The sequence below is a fragment of the Phodopus roborovskii genome, unplaced genomic scaffold (genome assembly GCF_943737965.1).
Source record: "Phodopus roborovskii unplaced genomic scaffold, PHOROB, whole genome shotgun sequence".
In the NCBI taxonomy this organism is placed as follows: domain Eukaryota; kingdom Metazoa; phylum Chordata; class Mammalia; order Rodentia; family Cricetidae; genus Phodopus; species Phodopus roborovskii.
The window spans coordinates 47,880,241-47,899,726 of record NW_026126517.1 but is presented as its reverse complement, the minus strand read 5'-3'; the positions used below and the strand labels follow the sequence as shown (position 1 = coordinate 47,899,726).

General features: G+C 37.6%; 1 protein-coding gene across 7 annotated transcripts in view; it reads left to right on the top strand.

Moving 5' to 3' along the window:
• The window catches only part of Tcf12 (transcription factor 12), a 238,031-nt gene that overhangs the window by 134,424 nt on the left and 84,121 nt on the right, over positions 1-19,486 (top strand). For all 7 annotated transcript variants that reach the window (XM_051197923.1, XM_051197922.1, XM_051197921.1 and 4 more), the window contains one exon: positions 15,434-15,498. In XM_051197923.1, the coding sequence (XP_051053880.1) occupies positions 15,434-15,498 (65 nt within the window). The remainder of the gene's footprint in view (positions 1-15,433; positions 15,499-19,486) is intronic.

The following is a 19,486-nucleotide window of genomic DNA, read 5'->3' as shown; positions in this document are numbered from 1 at the left end:
TTAGTCTATTGAGTTCTGAGATTACAACGATATTGGTCCACACTGGCTCTTAAGATTAATTCTTTAAGTGTAAGTTTTTCCTTTAACATGTATGCTTTTGTGGGGTGGAGTAGTTGTGTAGGGTAATTGAATGTGGTGAGAGTTAGGGTTTTTAGAGTTCAGTGGCCTCAGACCCTTCTAGAGCTGGAGTTATAGGCAATTGTAAGCTGTCCAGTGTTAGAGCTGGGAATTGAACTCAGGTTCTATGCAAGAGCAGTGTGTACTTTTATCCACTGAGCCAGCTCTGCAGTACCTTAAGTATCAGTTTTAGTGTTGGTTTTTAATCAGATATGTGTGTGTGTGTGTGTGTGTGTGTGTGTGTATACATACACATATATATACACACATAATCTGATTAAAAATTTTCAAAAGTCAAGTGTAGTTTTTATCTATATAGAGACAGATGCCCTAAAAAATAATGACTTATAAATAGTATAATTTTATAACAATTTATACACATACTTACACCAAGAATTTTTAAACTTTGCAAAAGCAGATGACATTGAAGTTAACAAGCCAAAATCGATGGCAAAGAACTAAGAACTGGATGTTGTATTCTGTGAGTTAAATGATGGGAGACAGCTGGACCGTGTACAGCTTTGTAACCTTTGATAAATAACTACACAAGGTTCACAGGAGATAATACTCAAAGCAGTTTGTTGCTGATTCACATGTGTTAGTTCACTTTAGTGAAATTTAAGATTCCTTATAAAGTGTTTCATGTTAGAAACAAGGGACTCTTTACCACATTGTAATCACAAGCAGCTAAATACAATTTTAGATTTTCCAAGAAGGTTGGTTAGTTGGTTTCTGTTATCCACTATGAATTATGGTAAAATGTAGCTGAATATGATGCTTTTTATTTAGGTTCTTTCAAAATATAATGGTATTGACAAATTTTGAGTCTGGCAATTTAGGGAATTTTCTAGCTTATACTTTACAAGGAGTGATATTCTTTACCAGAGGGTGATTTACAAGACTCAAGTTTTACCATATTCTGGCTAATTGATTTGTAAAAATTGATTTCATTAAAGGAAGATGAGAGGAAAACTGCTCCCATCTTTTCCTGCTATACCTTGCTTTGGGCTCTGTGTGGAACAATTGTCAAGATAGAAACAGTACAGGAATTTCATAGCAGTCCTGGAGTCTTGAGACACGAGCAGTCAGCCATATTTTAGAGGAGGGAAACAAAATCAGATGAGTCCTGCAGTTGCCCTAATGCACTACAAAGATTTCTAGCAGCACTATGTGGGAGAAGAGGTAGTCCAGAGAATTTGACAGTCTTCCTGAAGTAAAGAGACAAAGACCAGAATTCAGGAAAACTCAGATAGCCACAATTTGGAAGGCATCTGGTAAAGGACAGAGAGAAAAGACAAAGGGAATTCAGTGTTCACATTGTTTCCTAAAAACTGATCTATGTGTGCATGGGAGGCATTTTAACTCTGGTCTCAAGACCAGAGAAAGATCCCCAAAAGGAATAGGCTGAGGAATTCCTAAAACTCAGATGAAGCTGAAAATGGGTTTTCCATCCAATCAGAGGAGAAATAGCTCATACTTAGCAGGTGTTTCTAGAGCCCTCAGAAGGCTGTTGTTGTGTTAGTAGGAGTAAATTAGTAGTGTTCTGGACATACTGCCACAAACTTAAAGGAAAGCCTGGGAAGGACTAAACTAATTCCAAGTGTCTTGACTGTTTCCAGAGCAACATCTGGCATTTTTAAAGGAATACAACAAAATCTAGCACCCCAAAAATACAGATTTTCTAAGATTTGGCATTGACTTATATATCATTAGTAAGTGAAATGGAGCAGGAAAATTACCCAGCAGTATTAACTGAGAAACATTCATCAATAGAAATAGTAAACTCAGGAATTATGGAGATGTGGAATCAGCAAAGGATATTGAAGTATCTATTAGGAATGTGCTCACATGCTTAGGTGTATAGAAGAGATGAGAGAGTATAATGTAGAGGAAAGTGAAACTACCAAAGGAGAGAAAGCTCATGGAATTTCTGAGTGAGAAAGTATTTTATCTATAATCAAATGTAGAGAAAGAGTGACTGCCAATTACTTGCAGTAACATAAGCTTTTGTAACCCATCAGAGAACTGAATTGTAGTCGGGTGACTTAATTATCAAGTAGAAGCTAAGTTTGGTAGCTAATGCCTATCTTTAATATAGTATTCAGGAGGCTGAGACATAATTGCTGCAAATTTGAGGCCAGTTTGAGTCACAAAGTAAAAACTATCTTAAAACACACAGTGCACATACATACCCTATAACCCAAGGGCACATGGACATGACACATAAACTGATTCTAGTTTAAAAAACAAGCATCACACCACTCCCACAAATCCAAATAGGTAAAGAGGCAGCAAATTTGAAGATCTCCAGCTTGCCAGGTATGAGCAGATTAGAAAGAGTGAGGGGAATCTGAGCAACAGCAGTTACCCTCACGTAAAATACATAAATAAAATAAAATAAAGAGGTGGCTTCATTGTTAATTCTCAAGGTTTGTTCTCAAGCCTCCACTGAATCTCATAGGACAGATGAGTCTAAGAGTTGTCAAGTAACCCAGATTTCATTACAAAAGACTTGAGTAGTGAAGATTCTTGGCCATAAGTCAAGTGTTTAAGGAAAACAGAAACTTGTCTCAGACCTACCTGGGTACCAAGTAGAGGTCTCATTTCTCTCAATGAACCCAGTTACAAATAGGTTTTGGCTTCTACAGGAATGAAGAGGAAGGGAAGGAAAATGCCCAGAGGCAAGGCTTTACAGGACTGTGATGTTTAGTGCTGATTGTCAACTTTTATATGATTTAGACTTCCTAGTAGACAAGCCTATAGGGATGCCTTTGAGGGCTTACTTAGTTGCTAAGCATGTCTGACAGAGAGGGGCTATGTTGATTAGGTTATAGTGATGGAAAGAAAGATCCACACTAAAAGTAGGTAGCCCCATTTTCTTTGCTTGGGTCCTGGATTGTATAAAAAAAGAGAAAGCTGAACATAAGTATTTATACCTCCCTGCTTCCCGACTGAGAAGGTGATGTGACTAGCAGTCTTGAACTCCTACCACCAGAACTTGTCCCACTTTGATGGACTATATCCTCAAACTGTAAGTAAAATTAAACCTTTTTGTTGTTGTTTGTTTGTTTATTTTTTTCAAGACAGAGTTTCTCTATGTAGCTTTGGCTGTTCTGGAACTCATTCTGTAGACCAGGCTAGCCCCAAAGTCTTAGAGATCCGCCTCCCAAGTGCTAGGATTAAAGGTATGTGCCACCACTGCCTAGCAACCCTTCTTTTCTTAAGATTTTTTGCTATTTGTGTTGTTTTGAGTCAGGGTCTCTCATGTAGTCTTGGGTGTCCTGAAGCTCATAGACCAGGCTGTCCCAAACTCACAGATCCCTCTGCTTCTGCATCCCAAGTCTGGGATTAAATGTATATACCACCATGGCTGGCTTTCTCTGAAGTTTTTGTCTTGTTAGCTGTTTTGCCACAGATACAGGACAAATAACTAAGACAAGGATATATAGGGGCTGAATGAAAACAGGAGAGAAGTGCCCCAGCAGAAGCCTAAAAAGTATAAAGAAAGAGCAGTGTGTCACTTGGGAGTGCAAGAGAATGGAATGAGAACTCACTGCCCACATTTAGTGCTTTGTATAGGAAGAAGCATGTCCATTTCTTGGACTGGGCTTTCTTTTCTACATTCAATATCTTGAATTCAGTCAAATTTGTAAGACAAGTACATGAGCTATGGAGCAAACATTGTCAGTAGGCAAGATAATAGATAGAACAAGACTCTTGTGACCTGAATGTTGGAACTATTAGACAAAGATTTCAAAGTAACAAGTATCTGATGGCAAAGATAGACATGCATTTCTCAGTGAGTTTTTTTGTTTGTTTGTTTGTTTGTTTGTTTTTAGCAGACACACTGAAGAATCAGAAACAAGGAACATGGTTTCAAAAGTAAATAATTCCATCAAGGTCATCTTGTTAAACATGTGCTACAACAGTATGAACTTGAACATAGGCTGGTGAGAATTATCTACTATAACACAAAGAAAAGTAATAGATGAAAAGGAGTAGTTATGAGTTTGGGATTTGGTGGCTCATACCTATAATCTCATTGCTCAGGGGGTCAAAACAGAAGAATTGCCATGAGTTTGAGGCCAGTCTGAACTAGTAAGTAGTAATCCCAGCCAGCTTGTGTTATAAAGTAAGACCCTGTCACAAAATCCAAATAAACAAAACCCAGGTGGTACCGAGACAAATAGAAAGATCTGAAAAAAAGGTCAACCTATATTACTCTCATCAGTAATATCATATTAAATGTAAGTTACCTAAATAACACTCAGGTTGAAACCAAGAATTGGAAGGGAGGGGCTTGTTTATTCCTTTTACTGTGCTTGATGTACACATTCTAGGAATAGTTTCTTCCTCTATACATTGCTCACTAGCATCATTCCTCTTCTGTACTTGATGAGGGTGGTCTGTACATTCTTTCCTATAAGCTATAGAAAACAGACTATACTGAAAATAATTTTTAACAAAAACTCCAGGTGATCTCCTGCAACATTTTTCCTAAGGAGAATAAGCAGGTTTACATTCAAATCTATGTATCCTGTTGACTTATATTGCAAAATCTGTAACTCTATTAAAATGATTTTATACTGTCTTTTATATCTGTTTCTTTTCATATAATTCAGCCACTGTGTGTACTTTTCTTGTTAATCTTACTGCTCATTCTAGTTTCTGAACTACAGCTACTTATAACTATATGTACAAAATGGTGCTGTGTGGTGGGTGGGTGGATTTTAGTTAGGGTTTCTATTGCTGTGAACATGAGTTTTCTGGCCCAGCTGGTCCCGCCGTCACTTCAGCCCCAAAGAAACACATGGGCACTATATTAATTATAAAGCTGTTGGACATTGGCTTGGGTTTCTTGTTGGCTAGCTCTGTCCTAATTATTAACCCATAACTACTATCTATGTATTTCCATGTGGTCTTATCTTATGGGGAAATGCCGGACCTGCAACTCCTTTGCCTACATCACGACTGTTCAGTGTCTCCAAACAAAGAGAGGAGAATGATTTCCTGTATGTTCCTGCTTATATCCCGATTCTGCTCAGCTATCGGTCACTTCCTATGTGGCCTATCAACCAATCAATGTGTTATTCATTAACCAGTAAGATAAACATACATAGAAGGACTTCCCCCATCGTGACCCTGTCAACTCTTATAAAGAAAAATACTTAATTGAGGTGGCAATTTACAGTTTGAGAGGTTGAGTCCGTTATCATCATGGTAGAGCATGGTGCTTTTCAGGCAGACATGGTGCTGGAGAAGTACCTGAGGGTCCTATATCTTGCATGCAACAGGAGGTTGACTGAGACACTGGGTGGTATCCTGAGCATAGGAAACCTCAGAGCCAACCCCCACATTGACACACTTTCTACCACAAGCCCATACCTACTCCAACTAAGTCCATACCTCCTTAGAGATGATGGGGGCCAATTACATTCAAAGCACTATAGGGTGTACACATACCCACCTGTTCATTAGTGCTAAGGAATGCAGAAGTATTTGGTTTTAATGAAATTTTATAAAATGAAAGACAGTAAGAATCACTACATGGCCAGGTGTGGTAGTATACTCCTTTACTCCCAGCATTTGGGAGACCGAGGCCAGCCTCCTGATATATAGAGCTAGTTCCAAGTCAGCCAAGCTATAGAGTGAGACCCTGTCAAAACAAAACAGAGTCTTAAAACCTCAGGAAGGAAGTACCCAGAAAGCCCCTTTAAATTCTTTTCCTACAATTTACTCTTTTTCAACTCAGGTACCAGTATTCATGATACTTACTTTTTTTAGTCAATGAATTTTGTTGAAAAGTAATTAAGGGGCTTGGTTTATAGTAGCCCTATTGCTATGGTGCTCACTCACCTAACCTGCATGCATCTGGCTCTAGGTTTGATTCCCAATGCTATATGTGTGGGCCATGGTAATGCCCACTTGTGATCAAGTACTCAGGAGGTTTGGACCAGAGAATCCAAAGTTTAAGGCCATCCTAGGCTACATAAAACTCTGTCAAGAAGAAAAATAATTAAAATTTGAGTGCCTTTTGTTTTGTGTACCACTGTTGTAAACATTTTATAAGCCAGTACATTTTATTCTTGCAAAAAAAAAAAAAAAACAAAAACAAAAACTTGAGACTTGTTTTTATTCCCAGCTCACAGTTGCAGCAGCTGAGGAATGGAGAAGTTCCATCATATAAAAATCTTCTATAGAGTTGCAATTTAAAATGAAGCTAATCTAGTTCCGGTGTCTGTTCTGAGCATTGTGTGTCTCCTTACTATCTGGTTCCTTTCTGCTTCCTTCCTGTCCTTCAAAAAATACTATGCTCAGATATACCATTTTCACATTTGTTTGGATAGCCATTTATATGGCTTTTTCTTCCCCTTTTTATATTTAACCCAGGCTGTTCTCCAATGCATGATCCTCTTGCATCTATTTAGCCAGTGCAGGAATTACAGTTTTGTTGTTGTTGTTGCTGCTGTTATTTCTGTGTAGTCCTGCCTGTCCTGGAACTCACTCTGTAGATTAGGCTGGCCTCCAATTCAGAGATCCCGTCTGTGTCTGCATCCTGAGTGCTGGGATTAATGGTGAAGGCCACCTGGCTACCACCACACCGTGTGTGTGTGTGTGTGTGTGTGTGTGTGTGTGTGTGTGTGTGTGCGTGAGTGCGCGCACGTGCAACATTATATTTCTTGGAGCTACATGTAACAGGTGGTTGTGAGCCATCTGACATGGATGCTGGTAATTAAATTTCATTGTCTGGAAGATCTGTCTGAAATTGTTATTAACCGCCAGTCAATCTTTCCAGCCTTTACCACGCTCCTTTATTTAGCCATTTCAGTTAGTGTGTAAACTTATTTTGTCAGATCTCTCGAGCTTTAGATTTTGATTCATTTATAAATTGAAACTAGTTATTACTTATTTTCAGTTTATAGTTAGTATGACAGTAGTTGTAATACTTGGTGAAAATTGAATGTGGCATATGTTATCTTCAGAGTACTTGTTCTGTAGCAGCACCTCTATTTAATGTGCAGCAGACCATAAAAGGGATTTAATGTTTTATTCTGGGCTTTCTCCATCTGTTTTAACAGAATGGGATGGTCCTCTTTTGATGGCTCTATATCTATGTGTTTTCTATGGTATTCAGAGTGTGCTACATTTCTGTTGTATAGGTAGAGCCTGAATGAGAAAATACATGAACATGCAAGCTTTTCTTCACAAATACAGTGAAGTCTTGGTGGTTTTGGTTACTTTTCTTTCTTTCTTTCTTTCTTTCTTTCTTTCTTCCTTCCTTTCTTCCTTCCTTCCTTCCTTCCTTCCTTCCTTCCTTTCTTTTTTTTTTTTTTTAAGCAGCGTATTAATGGGTGGACATAGGTGATTCCCCAGAACTGGTGTTATAGGAGGATGTACACTGCCATAGGGGTACTGGAAACTGAACCCAGGTCCTCTGCAAGTGCAGCCAATGCAGTTACCTGCTGAGCCATCTCTCCAGGTCTTATGGTTTGGGTTATACTGACATAGTTTGCCATATTTAGTGCACCATATTTGCAAATATGATAGGGTATGTAGAACGGGCACTTGATGCTCGGCTTACATGCTCTTTTTATAACTGCTTATCATCCAAGTCCATTTCTTAACATCTTGTTCTTCCCTTCTATTGCATGAAGTACTGACATTTAAATCACACAAGGAGTATGCTTAGTTAATATGGTTATCGATGGAACTTTAGGCCCAATTAAATGGAAACCATTATAGTCCAAATTTGCTGTACTAAGCAGGAAGAGAAACTGAGGGCTAGGGAAACTCAGTAACTTGCTCATGCCATACGGCTAGTGCAGCTGAGGCTTGAATCTCGCTAAACTGCTTATGATCAGATAATGATGAGTGGTAGCAATCATTTATTGCCCACTATTTTACAACTTAATTTTTTGCGCTGTTTTTATCCTGTGTGATTATATAATATAATAAAACCTTGGAATAGATTCTGTCCCTGGCACACAAATAAAAGTCTAGAATTCAAGACCAGTGTTCCCTAACAAGTGGTGTCTGTCTTTTGATTCTTGGGTGAAAAAAAAAAATCAGACTTCCACACTGACCTTGCCTGGTAAGATCATGGTCTGATTAAAACACTAAAAGACAGAAAATATGAGAATATTACTGAACAAGCAATAGTGACTTAATAGTCTGTTCTTTATAATACAAAACATTTCTGAGAAGATCATTGGTAATGACTTGATAGGAAGAGTCCTTCTGTGGGAAGGAGGGGATGAGTATTTGCCTATCAAGATATGCTGATGCCAGAAAAGAGTGGTACAAGTAGATGCTTCTGAGAATTTGCTGTGTTTTCTGCCTCCAGCCAAGTTATTTGTTGATGCTTTGTTGGTTTTTGGGTTGTGAGCCTAGACGTAAGGGCCCAGCCACCTCCCAGCCCCATATTTTCTTTTCCTTTCCTTTCCTTTCCTTTCCTTTCCTTTCCTTTCCTTTCCTTTCCTTTCTTTTCCTTTCCTTTCCTTTCCTTTTCTATTCTTTTTTTTTTAATGGATATATGTAAGATTCTTAGTAACTTTGACTTACTTAATCACTTGAAAGCCACCAATTTAATACTTTAAGATACAAATGCTATTTCATTATTTCAACAAATTACACATTTTATGAGTAGCTAAAAAACAAAGTTTTAATCCTCAAATCTATTGGACTGATATAAAAATGAAACTTTTCTTAAATAAATTTAGATACATGGTTGAAAAGTACAGAGACATCAAGTCAGAAAGCACATGTGAGTTCTGCTAAAGGGACAGACAATGCAACATTAGCAGTGCATAACTGATTGAGGTGTTTTTAGACAGAGCTTAAAAATTAGTTGGTTGGCTGGAGAGATAGCTCCATGGTGGAGACAGGGATGAGGGTAAGCAGAAAATGCAGTTTATTCAGAAAAACATTTTAGAGACATGAAGTTTAAGTTTTGTGCCACAATTAATGAGCACCTTTTTCTCTGTTTTATATGTGAGACATTGGAACATAAGATAGTCCACAATTTTGATGAATAACAAAAGTTGCTAGTTCGACCTACCTCATCTTTCTGTCCATGACTGAAGGCAAATAGTTCTATATAAAGCTGCTGCTCCATACCTGTTTAATAATACTGAATTTATAAGTCTACTAGGGGGAAAAGAAAGTCCGAGCAATACACCAGAGCATCCTGGATGACTTGATCTTGGGGTTAAAAGTCACAAGAAAAGCTGGGCAGTGGTGGTGCATGCCTTTGATTCCAGCATTCAGGAGGCAGAGGCAGGCAGATCTCTGTGAGTTCAAAGCCAGCCTGGTCTACAACACTACACAGAGAAACCCTGTCTCAAAAAACAAACAACCAAGCAAAACCAAACAAAAGGGAAAAATAAAAGTCACAAGATGCCATGTCTGAGGATCTTTCAAAATTAACCCTATGTTGGCAGTTGTCAGAATTCTTGGCTAAGAAGTTGTTTTTAGTTCTGATGCCTGTCACCCCAAGTTGGTATGGGCTGGTTAAAACAGTAACTACACCTGGGTCTTTGTTAATCATTGCCCTCTGTAGGGATCCTCTTTGTTTATCTGAACTCATGTGACTTAACCATTTGCTCTGCTGAGGCCTCCTGTAGTAGCTGTGTAATTTCACATGGAGTCAACAAATGGAGGGTCAAGAGAGCCCAGCAGCTGTGCTGTTGTTGGCACTAGGTATGTAAGTGTCTTCATTGTAGCCAATAGTGTGCCTTATGCAGATGCTCACCAGTAATATTTAAAACAAATTGTTGTGAAGAAAATATGTAGGCTTTTATTTGAAAATGCTCCTCATTTTCTTAAAAAAAAAAAAAAAAAAACTGTAAAGCCCCTTTCTGTCTATAAGTTTGAGCAAGTTGCTGCCCCAATGAGGTCTATAGTTTTAATGGTAGATAGCATTGGCTTTAGGTTTTTTCAGACAAGAATTTCCAAGTACTTTATAACTATCAATTATGCTGGGCATGTCTGTGTGAGGTATATGTTACCGAGTTGATTTTCCTAATGGAATGAGTGAGGTCCTCATAACCAGCATACATACAGCTTTATGTCTATCCTTTATTTTGTCTTCTGTAAATTCAAGGAAACTATCCTTGCTTCTGGTTCCTTGTTACACAATAGCTCTGTAAATCTTAAAGCAGACACCACACTCCATCCAGGTCTCCTCTGTAGGCAGAGATACCCAAATTTTGACCTGGATTTCAGATTCTTTTCTGGCTACCTTTTAACTTCAGCAGTGTTCTTATGATTTGGAAGATAGAGAACAGAAGATCACCAGTCTTTCTTAAATGAAGGTGAAGCTACCTGATTACTTTCTTTAAAAAACAAGCAAAAAAACACTCAACTCTTTCTAGAGTAGAGAAGGGAACATCATATTTGGTTTTCAGCACTTGAGAATCTCCAGGAAATGGTAATTTCTCCACGTATAGCTCTAGTTTTGGATTTTTTTTGTAGATTGGCATGTTATAGTGTCTGTGTTTCCCTTTTACCCTTGAAACCACTTGTTCTTACAGGATGGGCAGCATTAATTAGTATCTAAGTGAAAACCAGGTTTAAGAATATAGAACTATGTGTTGGGCAAAGTACAGCTTAAATTTGCAAGACTACATTTGCTGGAAGATTACTTGCCCAAAGGGCTATATTATATTGTTCTTAAACTATCTACCCCAAAGTACCTTCTTCTGTGTTTCTTTCATCTTCATATTCTGGTGGGAATGGAGTTCCAGGTGCCTGTCTTCCTTCACACTGCTCACAGTCCTTTGATGGCTGCCGCCATGGTGCCTACCCCCTACAGAGTCTGTCTCCTTGCAGAGCAGCTTCCAGACACTTTTGTGATTTGAAAGTGAAAATGATTGCCATATTTTAGATGTGGACTATGGCTTTATTTAACTTGTGGTGTTTTAAAAAAGAAACTGTCATGTACATTATAAACTGGATCTAACAAAAAGCATCAGTGCTTATAGGACTTGTCCCCACTCCAAAGTGTATTGTAGCATTTTCTATGAGCTGGCTTTAACAGTCTCATAATCTGTTGTTTCTCTGTTTAGGTGAATTGTAGTATTTGCCATAACTTAACATTAGGAATCTCATAATTGACTGTTTATCAGAGTCAACTAGGTAATGTATGTTTGGAGGATCCCATCTAACATGTTTTCAAGTGTCCTGTTGTCTTCTACAGGCTCTTGTGTTTAGACACTTGGTGCTCAGATAGTGACACTGTTTTTGGGAAGTTATGGAATCTTCCGGAAGTAGAGCCATCCTGGCAGATAGAAGCTGTCAGTGGCAAAGCATTAACAGATACACCACCCCGGGTTCCAGTTTGGTCTCTGCTTCTGGATCTCTGAATCTAAGGCATTGATTTGATGCCTTACACTTCAACCACTACTGATAGAACAACGCTAGCTCCCTTGCCTTCCCCACCATACTGTACTACATCTACAAAATCTAGAGGCCGGAAGGATCCTTCCTCCCTGAAGTTGCTTGAGTCAGGAATTTGTCACAGCAATAAGAACAGCAACAACAATACATACTCAGGCTTCTTTGTCCAACAGAGTATTTGCAATAGAACTGTGCATACTACCACTAGAGATCCACCTACAGCTTAGCTCCTGAGGGCTGGGGTTAGAGCATGCACTACCATACCCAGCTCTGAACTTTTTTTTTTTTTTTTTAAAGGAAAGAAAAGTTTATAAACCTTTTGTTTTATGTGAATAGATGTTCTGTCTATATGATGTGTGCCTGTACACCATGTATGTGTTAGATGTCCAGGGTCTGGAGTTATAAACAGTTGTGAGCTGCCATGTGTGTGCTGGGAACTGAACCCAGATCCTCTGGAAGAGCAACCATTTCTCTCAACCACTTAGCCATCTCTCTAGGCCCTATCGCCAAACTTTTAAGACCTTGGAAAAATAAATAAAAAGTTCCACATGGAAATAAAAGCATACTTATATTTAAAAATCTTATTTGAATAATATTATTTTCACAACAAGCTATTTGCTATATTAAAAAAAGACTTGTGATGTATAATACTTTTATCTCTTGTTTTTTTTTTTTATCCCCTCTGAGTTGAATGAATCTGTGAAAGGAAGAGTTTAAGAATATTTATAAGCAAAGTTTTAAAAATTAAATATTTGAATTTTTATTTATTAGTGGTGATGGTGATGGATGCATCCATGCCACCATTAAGGTCAAAGGAAAAGTTGGTGGACTTAGTTGCCTCCATCCCTCTTAACTGGTTTCTGAACATCAAGCTCAGGTCATTAGGCTTGCATGGCAAGTACTCACTCTAATCTGCTAAGCCATCCCACCAGGCCAATTTTACATGTTTCTGAATTATCTCAAAGGCAGCCTCCCTATAAATCACTAAGATTCTGAAGAACTTTATTGATGTTCAAGCTAATAGCCACATGTTCTCTTGTTCCTTTTTCTACCTTGACTTTTTAAATTTTTTACTAGTACATTTGAGTCTGGAATACAATATAATTTAGGTTGTTGGTTTGCTTTGAAGTCTTTCAAAGCTTGTGTTTAACTGACAATTTTATTTATGGTTCATAATGTATTATGTCTTGTAAATCATTGTATCAACTTTGTCTACTGATTACTAATGTTTCAGAACAAGAAATTTCTAGGATAGAAAGGGCCTGGTGAGTATTTCAGCAATGAAGTTGCTGTATACTGTTAAGGGACTGTCTGCATAAGTGTAGTGTCTTTACTACATAGTGCCAACATAGTCTCCCAATTCTTTCTTGACAAGTTTATGAGGTCCAAGCTTGTTACAATGACAACCATTTTTTAAAGATAAGAACTATGAAAGATTTTTAGTATCTCACAAACTAACAACCTGTTTTTTGTTTGTTTGCTTGTTTTTTGTTTTGTTTTTAATGCCTGTAAATGTAGGTGTAAACTATCCCACTGACCTCTAGAGGTCATTCTGAGTTATTATTTCCTTTCTATGTCTACCACCCTCTTGCTTCAGGGAGGGTTTCTAATGCATTAATTTCATACATAATTTTCAAATTAAAATTCTTTGTAAAAAAAATGCTAATAATGAGTGTAACTGGTTGTGGTGGTGCACATCTTTATCTCTGCACTCAAGAAGCAGAGGCAAAAGGATCTCTTGAGTTTGAGGCCAGCCAGTGAACTCCAGGACATCCAGGACTACACAGAGAGGACCCTTATTGCTCCCCCACTCCTCCACTCTCAGAAGAATGGAATTATGATTTGTGGTACATGCCTGTAGTCAAGGCATGATTGGGAGACAGAACCAGAAGGATTGCCATGATCTTGAGGCCAGCCTGGCTCTGCAGCAAAATCCCATCTCAAAAAAGAAGGGGGGGGCAACAAAGGATGAGAATGTGAAGCAAGTAGACCACATTTATTATCAATCTTTTTTTCCATTGTAAATTTATGTTTTTGTGTGTTGCCTCTACCAGAAATATGTACTGTGCCCCAGTAGCCAATATGCTCAGAGATCCTATCCTTGCTACTTCAGTAATATCTATACTTACTGCTACACTTCTGTGTATCTACAGTGTTACTAGGTTTAGAGTTGTCCAACTTGAACTACTTATGTATCTGATCTGTGTGTAAACTTTTAACATTAACAGATTGTCCGTTTTATTCGACCGCAAGTTAATAACTAAATGTATAACATGTAATTATAGTAAAGTTCATATAATCTCTATAAATCATTTGGATAAATTCTCATCATTTAATTATATGGTGACTTTTTACTTTGAAATAGGGGGAAACATCTTGGAATTGTTTTTCCCTCCACTTTTTTTTTTTTTTTTAATACCATCATCAAGTTGTGTTATCTTTGTTGAAGTCTTAAGTAGTATGTTGTTGTGATGAACTATATTGTATTTGCAATTTTCTTTTACTAAATATACTTAAAGTATTAAAAACAAATGAGTGGGTGCTAGAGAGATGAACCAGAGGTTGTTTTGCTGCCCTTCCAGAGGACCAGTGTTTGATTCACAGCAGCCATGTGGTGTCTCACAACTATCTGTTAACTCCAGTTCCTGGGCATCTAACACCCTCTCCTGGCCTCTGTGGACTCCAGACACTTGTGTGGCACATGTAGGCAAATTATCATAAAATAAAATGAAATACAAGATGTTTTAAAGAAAGGTAGTCTGAATGCTGTATTTACAAATTAGTACAATGGCTGGAGAAATGGCCAGTGGGTGAGATGTCTGTGTATTCTATCTCTAGCACCCAGATCAAAGTTGGACATGCCTGTATTGTGGTAGAGGTAATATAGATGACAAGAGCATCTCAGGGGAATCATTGGGCAGCCAGCCTATCCAAAATAGAAAGCTCCATGTTCAGTGAGAGACTCTCAGAAAGTAAGCTGGGAAGCAGATGGTATCTGACATTAGCCTTGTTCAGCAGGCTTGTTCAGACAGATGGGTTCATCCACATACTCATGAATATACAGTAAGTACATACATGTACACTCAAACAACATATACATACATAGACATAGAAATTGCTGCTGTCAGTTGTTGGTACTGTGAGGTCTCTAGTATCCATCTCCTCAAGAACTACCAGAACTGCTCCTGTGCTTGGCTGACTGCCTTCTGAACTGTGACTATGCCTCAAAAAGAATTCTGAAGGAGAGTTCTTACTGCTAGAAACTGCAGTGAGGAGTTGGGCAATGCCTTTGGAACTAAGTGTAACCTGTAACTGGCCACTTTTGCCATGTGTACAACCTGGAAAAAGCCGAGTATTAAGACATGTGCAAGTATTTGTTCATGGCTCTCTGCCCACAAAATTGGAAACTTTTTTTAGAAGGAAAGTAGATAAACTGTGCTTTTATGTACACGAGGAGACAGCGATATAAACCAGTAAACTAGTATTTATATCAGTTTATCTCAAAAACAGAATATGATATGAAAATATAGATTTCAAAAGGGTATGTTACATATAATTCCATATTTTTCAATGTATTCAGTATGTATTGGTTGAGTGCATGAATATCCATCCATTCACAGACTGTACATGAGACACAGACACCAGCTTTGTAATAGAACTACATGCGTTGGATGCTTTTTATTCAGCTCTGTCTGTACTGTTTTCATTTATGAAAGAAAGAAAAATGTCCAGCTTGAAGCAAATATATGTGAATATCCTCTGTGAGTTATGTTGATCACTATTTGAGTGTCAATTCTTTATTCTCTTGACAATATTTTCAGTGATTTCACATTGATGGTCAAGTATTTACTGAGAGTAGAATGAACTGATGGTTCATCAATGAAGTTTTTAACACAAAGTTGTTTTCTTGGTTTTCTAGGAAAAACATCAGAAAGAGGCTCATTTTCCCTGTACAGCAGAGACTCTGGATTATCAGGCTGTCAGGTAATACTCATAGTTGTGTGATGATAAAGAAAATAGACATTTATCCACATAATTTTACCATTGTGTATTCATACAGTTTAGTGACTTCATGTGGTAAGGTTGGTTTGTTTTTAGCAGTTCAGCATATCTTCTATTTTCATTGCCCCCTCCCGAAATGGTTTCCCTTCCCCAATTCAGATATTCTTAATCTGTTTAATTGGAGATGAAATAAACAAAGTTTCTACCACTTTCTAAAATGCATCTCACTTCTGGAAATGATCCCCCCCCCCCAGAATTCCTCATAGGAAAAACAAATTATTGATACATGTATTGATACATGCAGCGAAGAGCATGTGATTAGCATGTGTAGCTTGAATGCTGTACTGGTGGCTGTGTTGTTGCCATGAGAAGTGCTTTCATCGCCATCGTATAGCACCCCAAGCATTTCATGCCTCAGCTGCCTTTAACCTGGAACCTTGCAGGTTCTTCACATGCTGTGTTTTTGCTAGTGGCCATCTTTCCCACTGTTCTCATATAAGTCTGAAAATTTATTTTACCTTCAGTTTCCCTTCAGAATCAAGCCCCCAACAAAAAGAAAAACAGAAAGGCAATCTTCATCTGTTTTGATCTAATCTAAGACATGAGAATCTAGTCATCTTAACTGTCACAATAATAGTAACACTCTAGTTAATACATACTTACTCATAATTACTTGCAAATACAACAGATAGTGATAATCACAATAAGTGGTATATTAAATCCAACAGATGCCCATGAGTCACACATGGTAGCCTCACACCTATAATCCCAGAATTTGGGAGGTTGAAGCATGAGGATTGCAGAGTTTGAGGCCAGAGTAAGCTACAAAGTAAGACCCTATTTTTGAAATAAGTAAAAAATCCCCTTTATCTCCTGCTTGAATTTATACACAACCACCTTTGTTTTGAACTATGAAATGGAAATTTTCAGAATCTAACCATTGATCAGTTTTAGATTGCATGGCATTCTGAATTGTGTGATATCCAATCTGGAATGTAAGTCACTCTTTTGTCAAATGTAATCATCCACACTATACATTGTCTGCTCATTGGTTATTTAGTCTTGGGTCTCAAATTGATGATTGTGGTATCATAATGCTTGTTGTGGTCAAGAAACCCTTACTTTAGCAAAAATGCCACAACGTGCAAGAATATTGAGGCTACACCACTTGGGATATACCAAAAGAAACCTAAAATTCTTTGTATGAGAAAGGATTGAAGTCCCCAACTTGATTTTTGGGAACTTGTATTTTGGGAAACTTGTATTTTGATATTGCTAAGCTCTTCTTTGCTTTAAAATACCCACATTGAATCTTTTCAGCAACCTGTCATGCAGACCAGAAAGAACACTTCTTCCAGCGGTAGTTTTCATGGCTTTATACACAGCAAGTAGTAAACCTAAACTGGTACCTAAATTTTTGTTTGTTTGGGTTTTTATTTTGGGTATATTCTTTTATATTTTGCTTTTTAAGATAGGGTTTCTCAGCAGTGTAACCCTGGCTGTCCTGCAACTGGCCTCAAATTCACAGAGATCCACTTGTGTCTGCCTCCCAAGTACTGGAATTAAAGTGGTGCACCACCACTGACAGGTTTTTAGCTCTCATGTGACTCTACTTCAGTAAGAGCCTCTTACATTCTTAGTTTATGCTCCACTGACCTTCACTTGTAATGCTTTTGTTTGACACTGGGAATAAGAACTTACCAATTTATCATATCCTTAGAGCTGGAATTCACAGCTCTTGTGACAGTTAAGATGACTAGATTCTCATGTCTTAGATTAGATCAAAACAGATGAAGATTGCCTTTCTGTTTTTCTTTTTGTGTTAAAAGATACTCTTTGACAGCTGCTCATTAACATTGTAGAGATCAAGACATCCCATAACAAAGACAACAACAAACTTACAGAAGGTACAATGACAAAAAAAAAAGACTTAAAGATATACATATGAGGGGCTGGAGAGATGGCTCAACAGTTAAGAGCACTGACTACTCTTACATAGGACCCGCTGTTATAATATTGACAGTGGGGGTTCTTGGTGGATTTCATGGCATGTGAGGGTGACTGAGGCAGGGGACAAACATGCCAGGCAGACAGAGCTTAAGTGAGAAGTTTTATTGTTTGGGGGGGGGTGCAGATAAAGAGACAGAGAGAGGACAGACAGAAGAGGAAGACAGAAGAAGTCCTATTGCCCCAAGGGAAGGGCAGGAAAGAGAAAAGATCATAAGTGGGTGGGGGTCTTTCTTTTAAAGGGAACCCTAGGCTGACCAGGATAGGATACTGCCTGAGATTCTGCCAGGAGATGGGGAATTCACATAATGCCTGAGTCCTTACATCCAGGTTCAATTCCTAGCACCCACATGGCAGCACACAACTGTTTAATGCTCCAGTTCCAGATCCAACACCCTCACATAGACATACATGCAGGCAAAACATGTATGTACATAAAAATAAATAAATAAAAGAAAGGGGATAAACCCAACAATTTGGGGTTTTTTGTTTGTTTGTTTTGTTTTGTTTTTTTAAGATACACATATAAGAAAGATAAATTCCGAAAAAATTTACAGCCCAAACAACTACTCTAGAGAGGAACTCCATAGTGTAACAACGCAGTGAAAAGTTTTTCTTATAGCCCGGATAGACAGCATCAGCGAAGACAAAAGGGTTCTTGTAGCCAGTAAAAGGAATTCATTGCTATGAAAAGAACAATGGTTCTACTTTTTATTACTTTCCATTGCTCTTACTGTGCTGCAACTGTTTGGAAAAATGATGGGGGATAACACCAACTGATTTGGGTCCTGAATATAAGCTTGGAAAATTTAAGAGTTATAAAAATTAAGACATTGAAGGAATAGTCTTGCTTCCCTGTAGTTCTAGCATTCTGGAGGCTGAAGCAGAAAGGGCCTCATTGTTCTAAGACTACCTGAGCTACACAGCAAGACCCTGTCTTATAATAATGGCAATGGTAGTGATGATGAATGAAAAGAAAAAGCAGATTAACTCTCTTCAAAGAAAAACCTATATTCCAAATAATGTGTGTTTTAATGGATAGAAAAGCAAAAACTTTGCTTAACTAATTGAAACTTTTGTCATATGTATTTATAATTGACAAAAATACAAGAGAATATATAAATGGTAACTACAAAATTATATCCAAATGCCGCCACCTTGTCTTCAGTAGCATCCCTTAAGGAACATTAGCTCTCCTGTTAATTTGTATAAAATGTTGCTGACATTCTGAAAGATTCAGGATAATTTAGTAATGCTTGATAGGCCTTACTTTAGGCTAAGATGATATAATACTACATTGCTAAATGAGTCTTCTCATATTACCTTCAATTTCAGAACTGATAGGCCTTTAAATGGAAGGGATACAGTAGTTTTACTGGAAGCACTTACAGATCATTGTGGCATTGAGTTTTTAATTGATCAGCACAGAGGACCATTTTTAATTAATAACAGGCACAGTACTTTTTAAACTACCTATTAATAAACTAATAAATTAAAACTCTTTTATCATTATGATAGTTTTTCTCTTTGTACTTATACAAATATTTGTTTTTACAGCTTAAGTAAATTTTTCAGGACCTTAAAAAGATAGCAGTGTTAACTTTTCCCCCAGAAATTTAAGACTTTATCGGAGTTCATTAAACCCTTAATAACAAGAGCTTTAAAAACTCAGTTAACTCTTTGCTGCTTATATTTAGGCATTTTATTGAAAAATAATGAGAGTAAGAATATTAAGAAAATATAAATGGCAAATATGTATACCCCTACTGAGAATTTAAAAATAAATCAAGCACAAAATGTATAGAGTTAGAAATAAATAAAAAAAAAATTTTAGAAATAAATTTACATTAATGAAGATTTGAAGATATTAAGTTCTAGAGATAACTGGTTTGTTTTCTAGGACCTGCATATCAGCTCACTTCCAACACCCTCTTCTGGCTTTGTGGTCACCAGGCACTCAAGT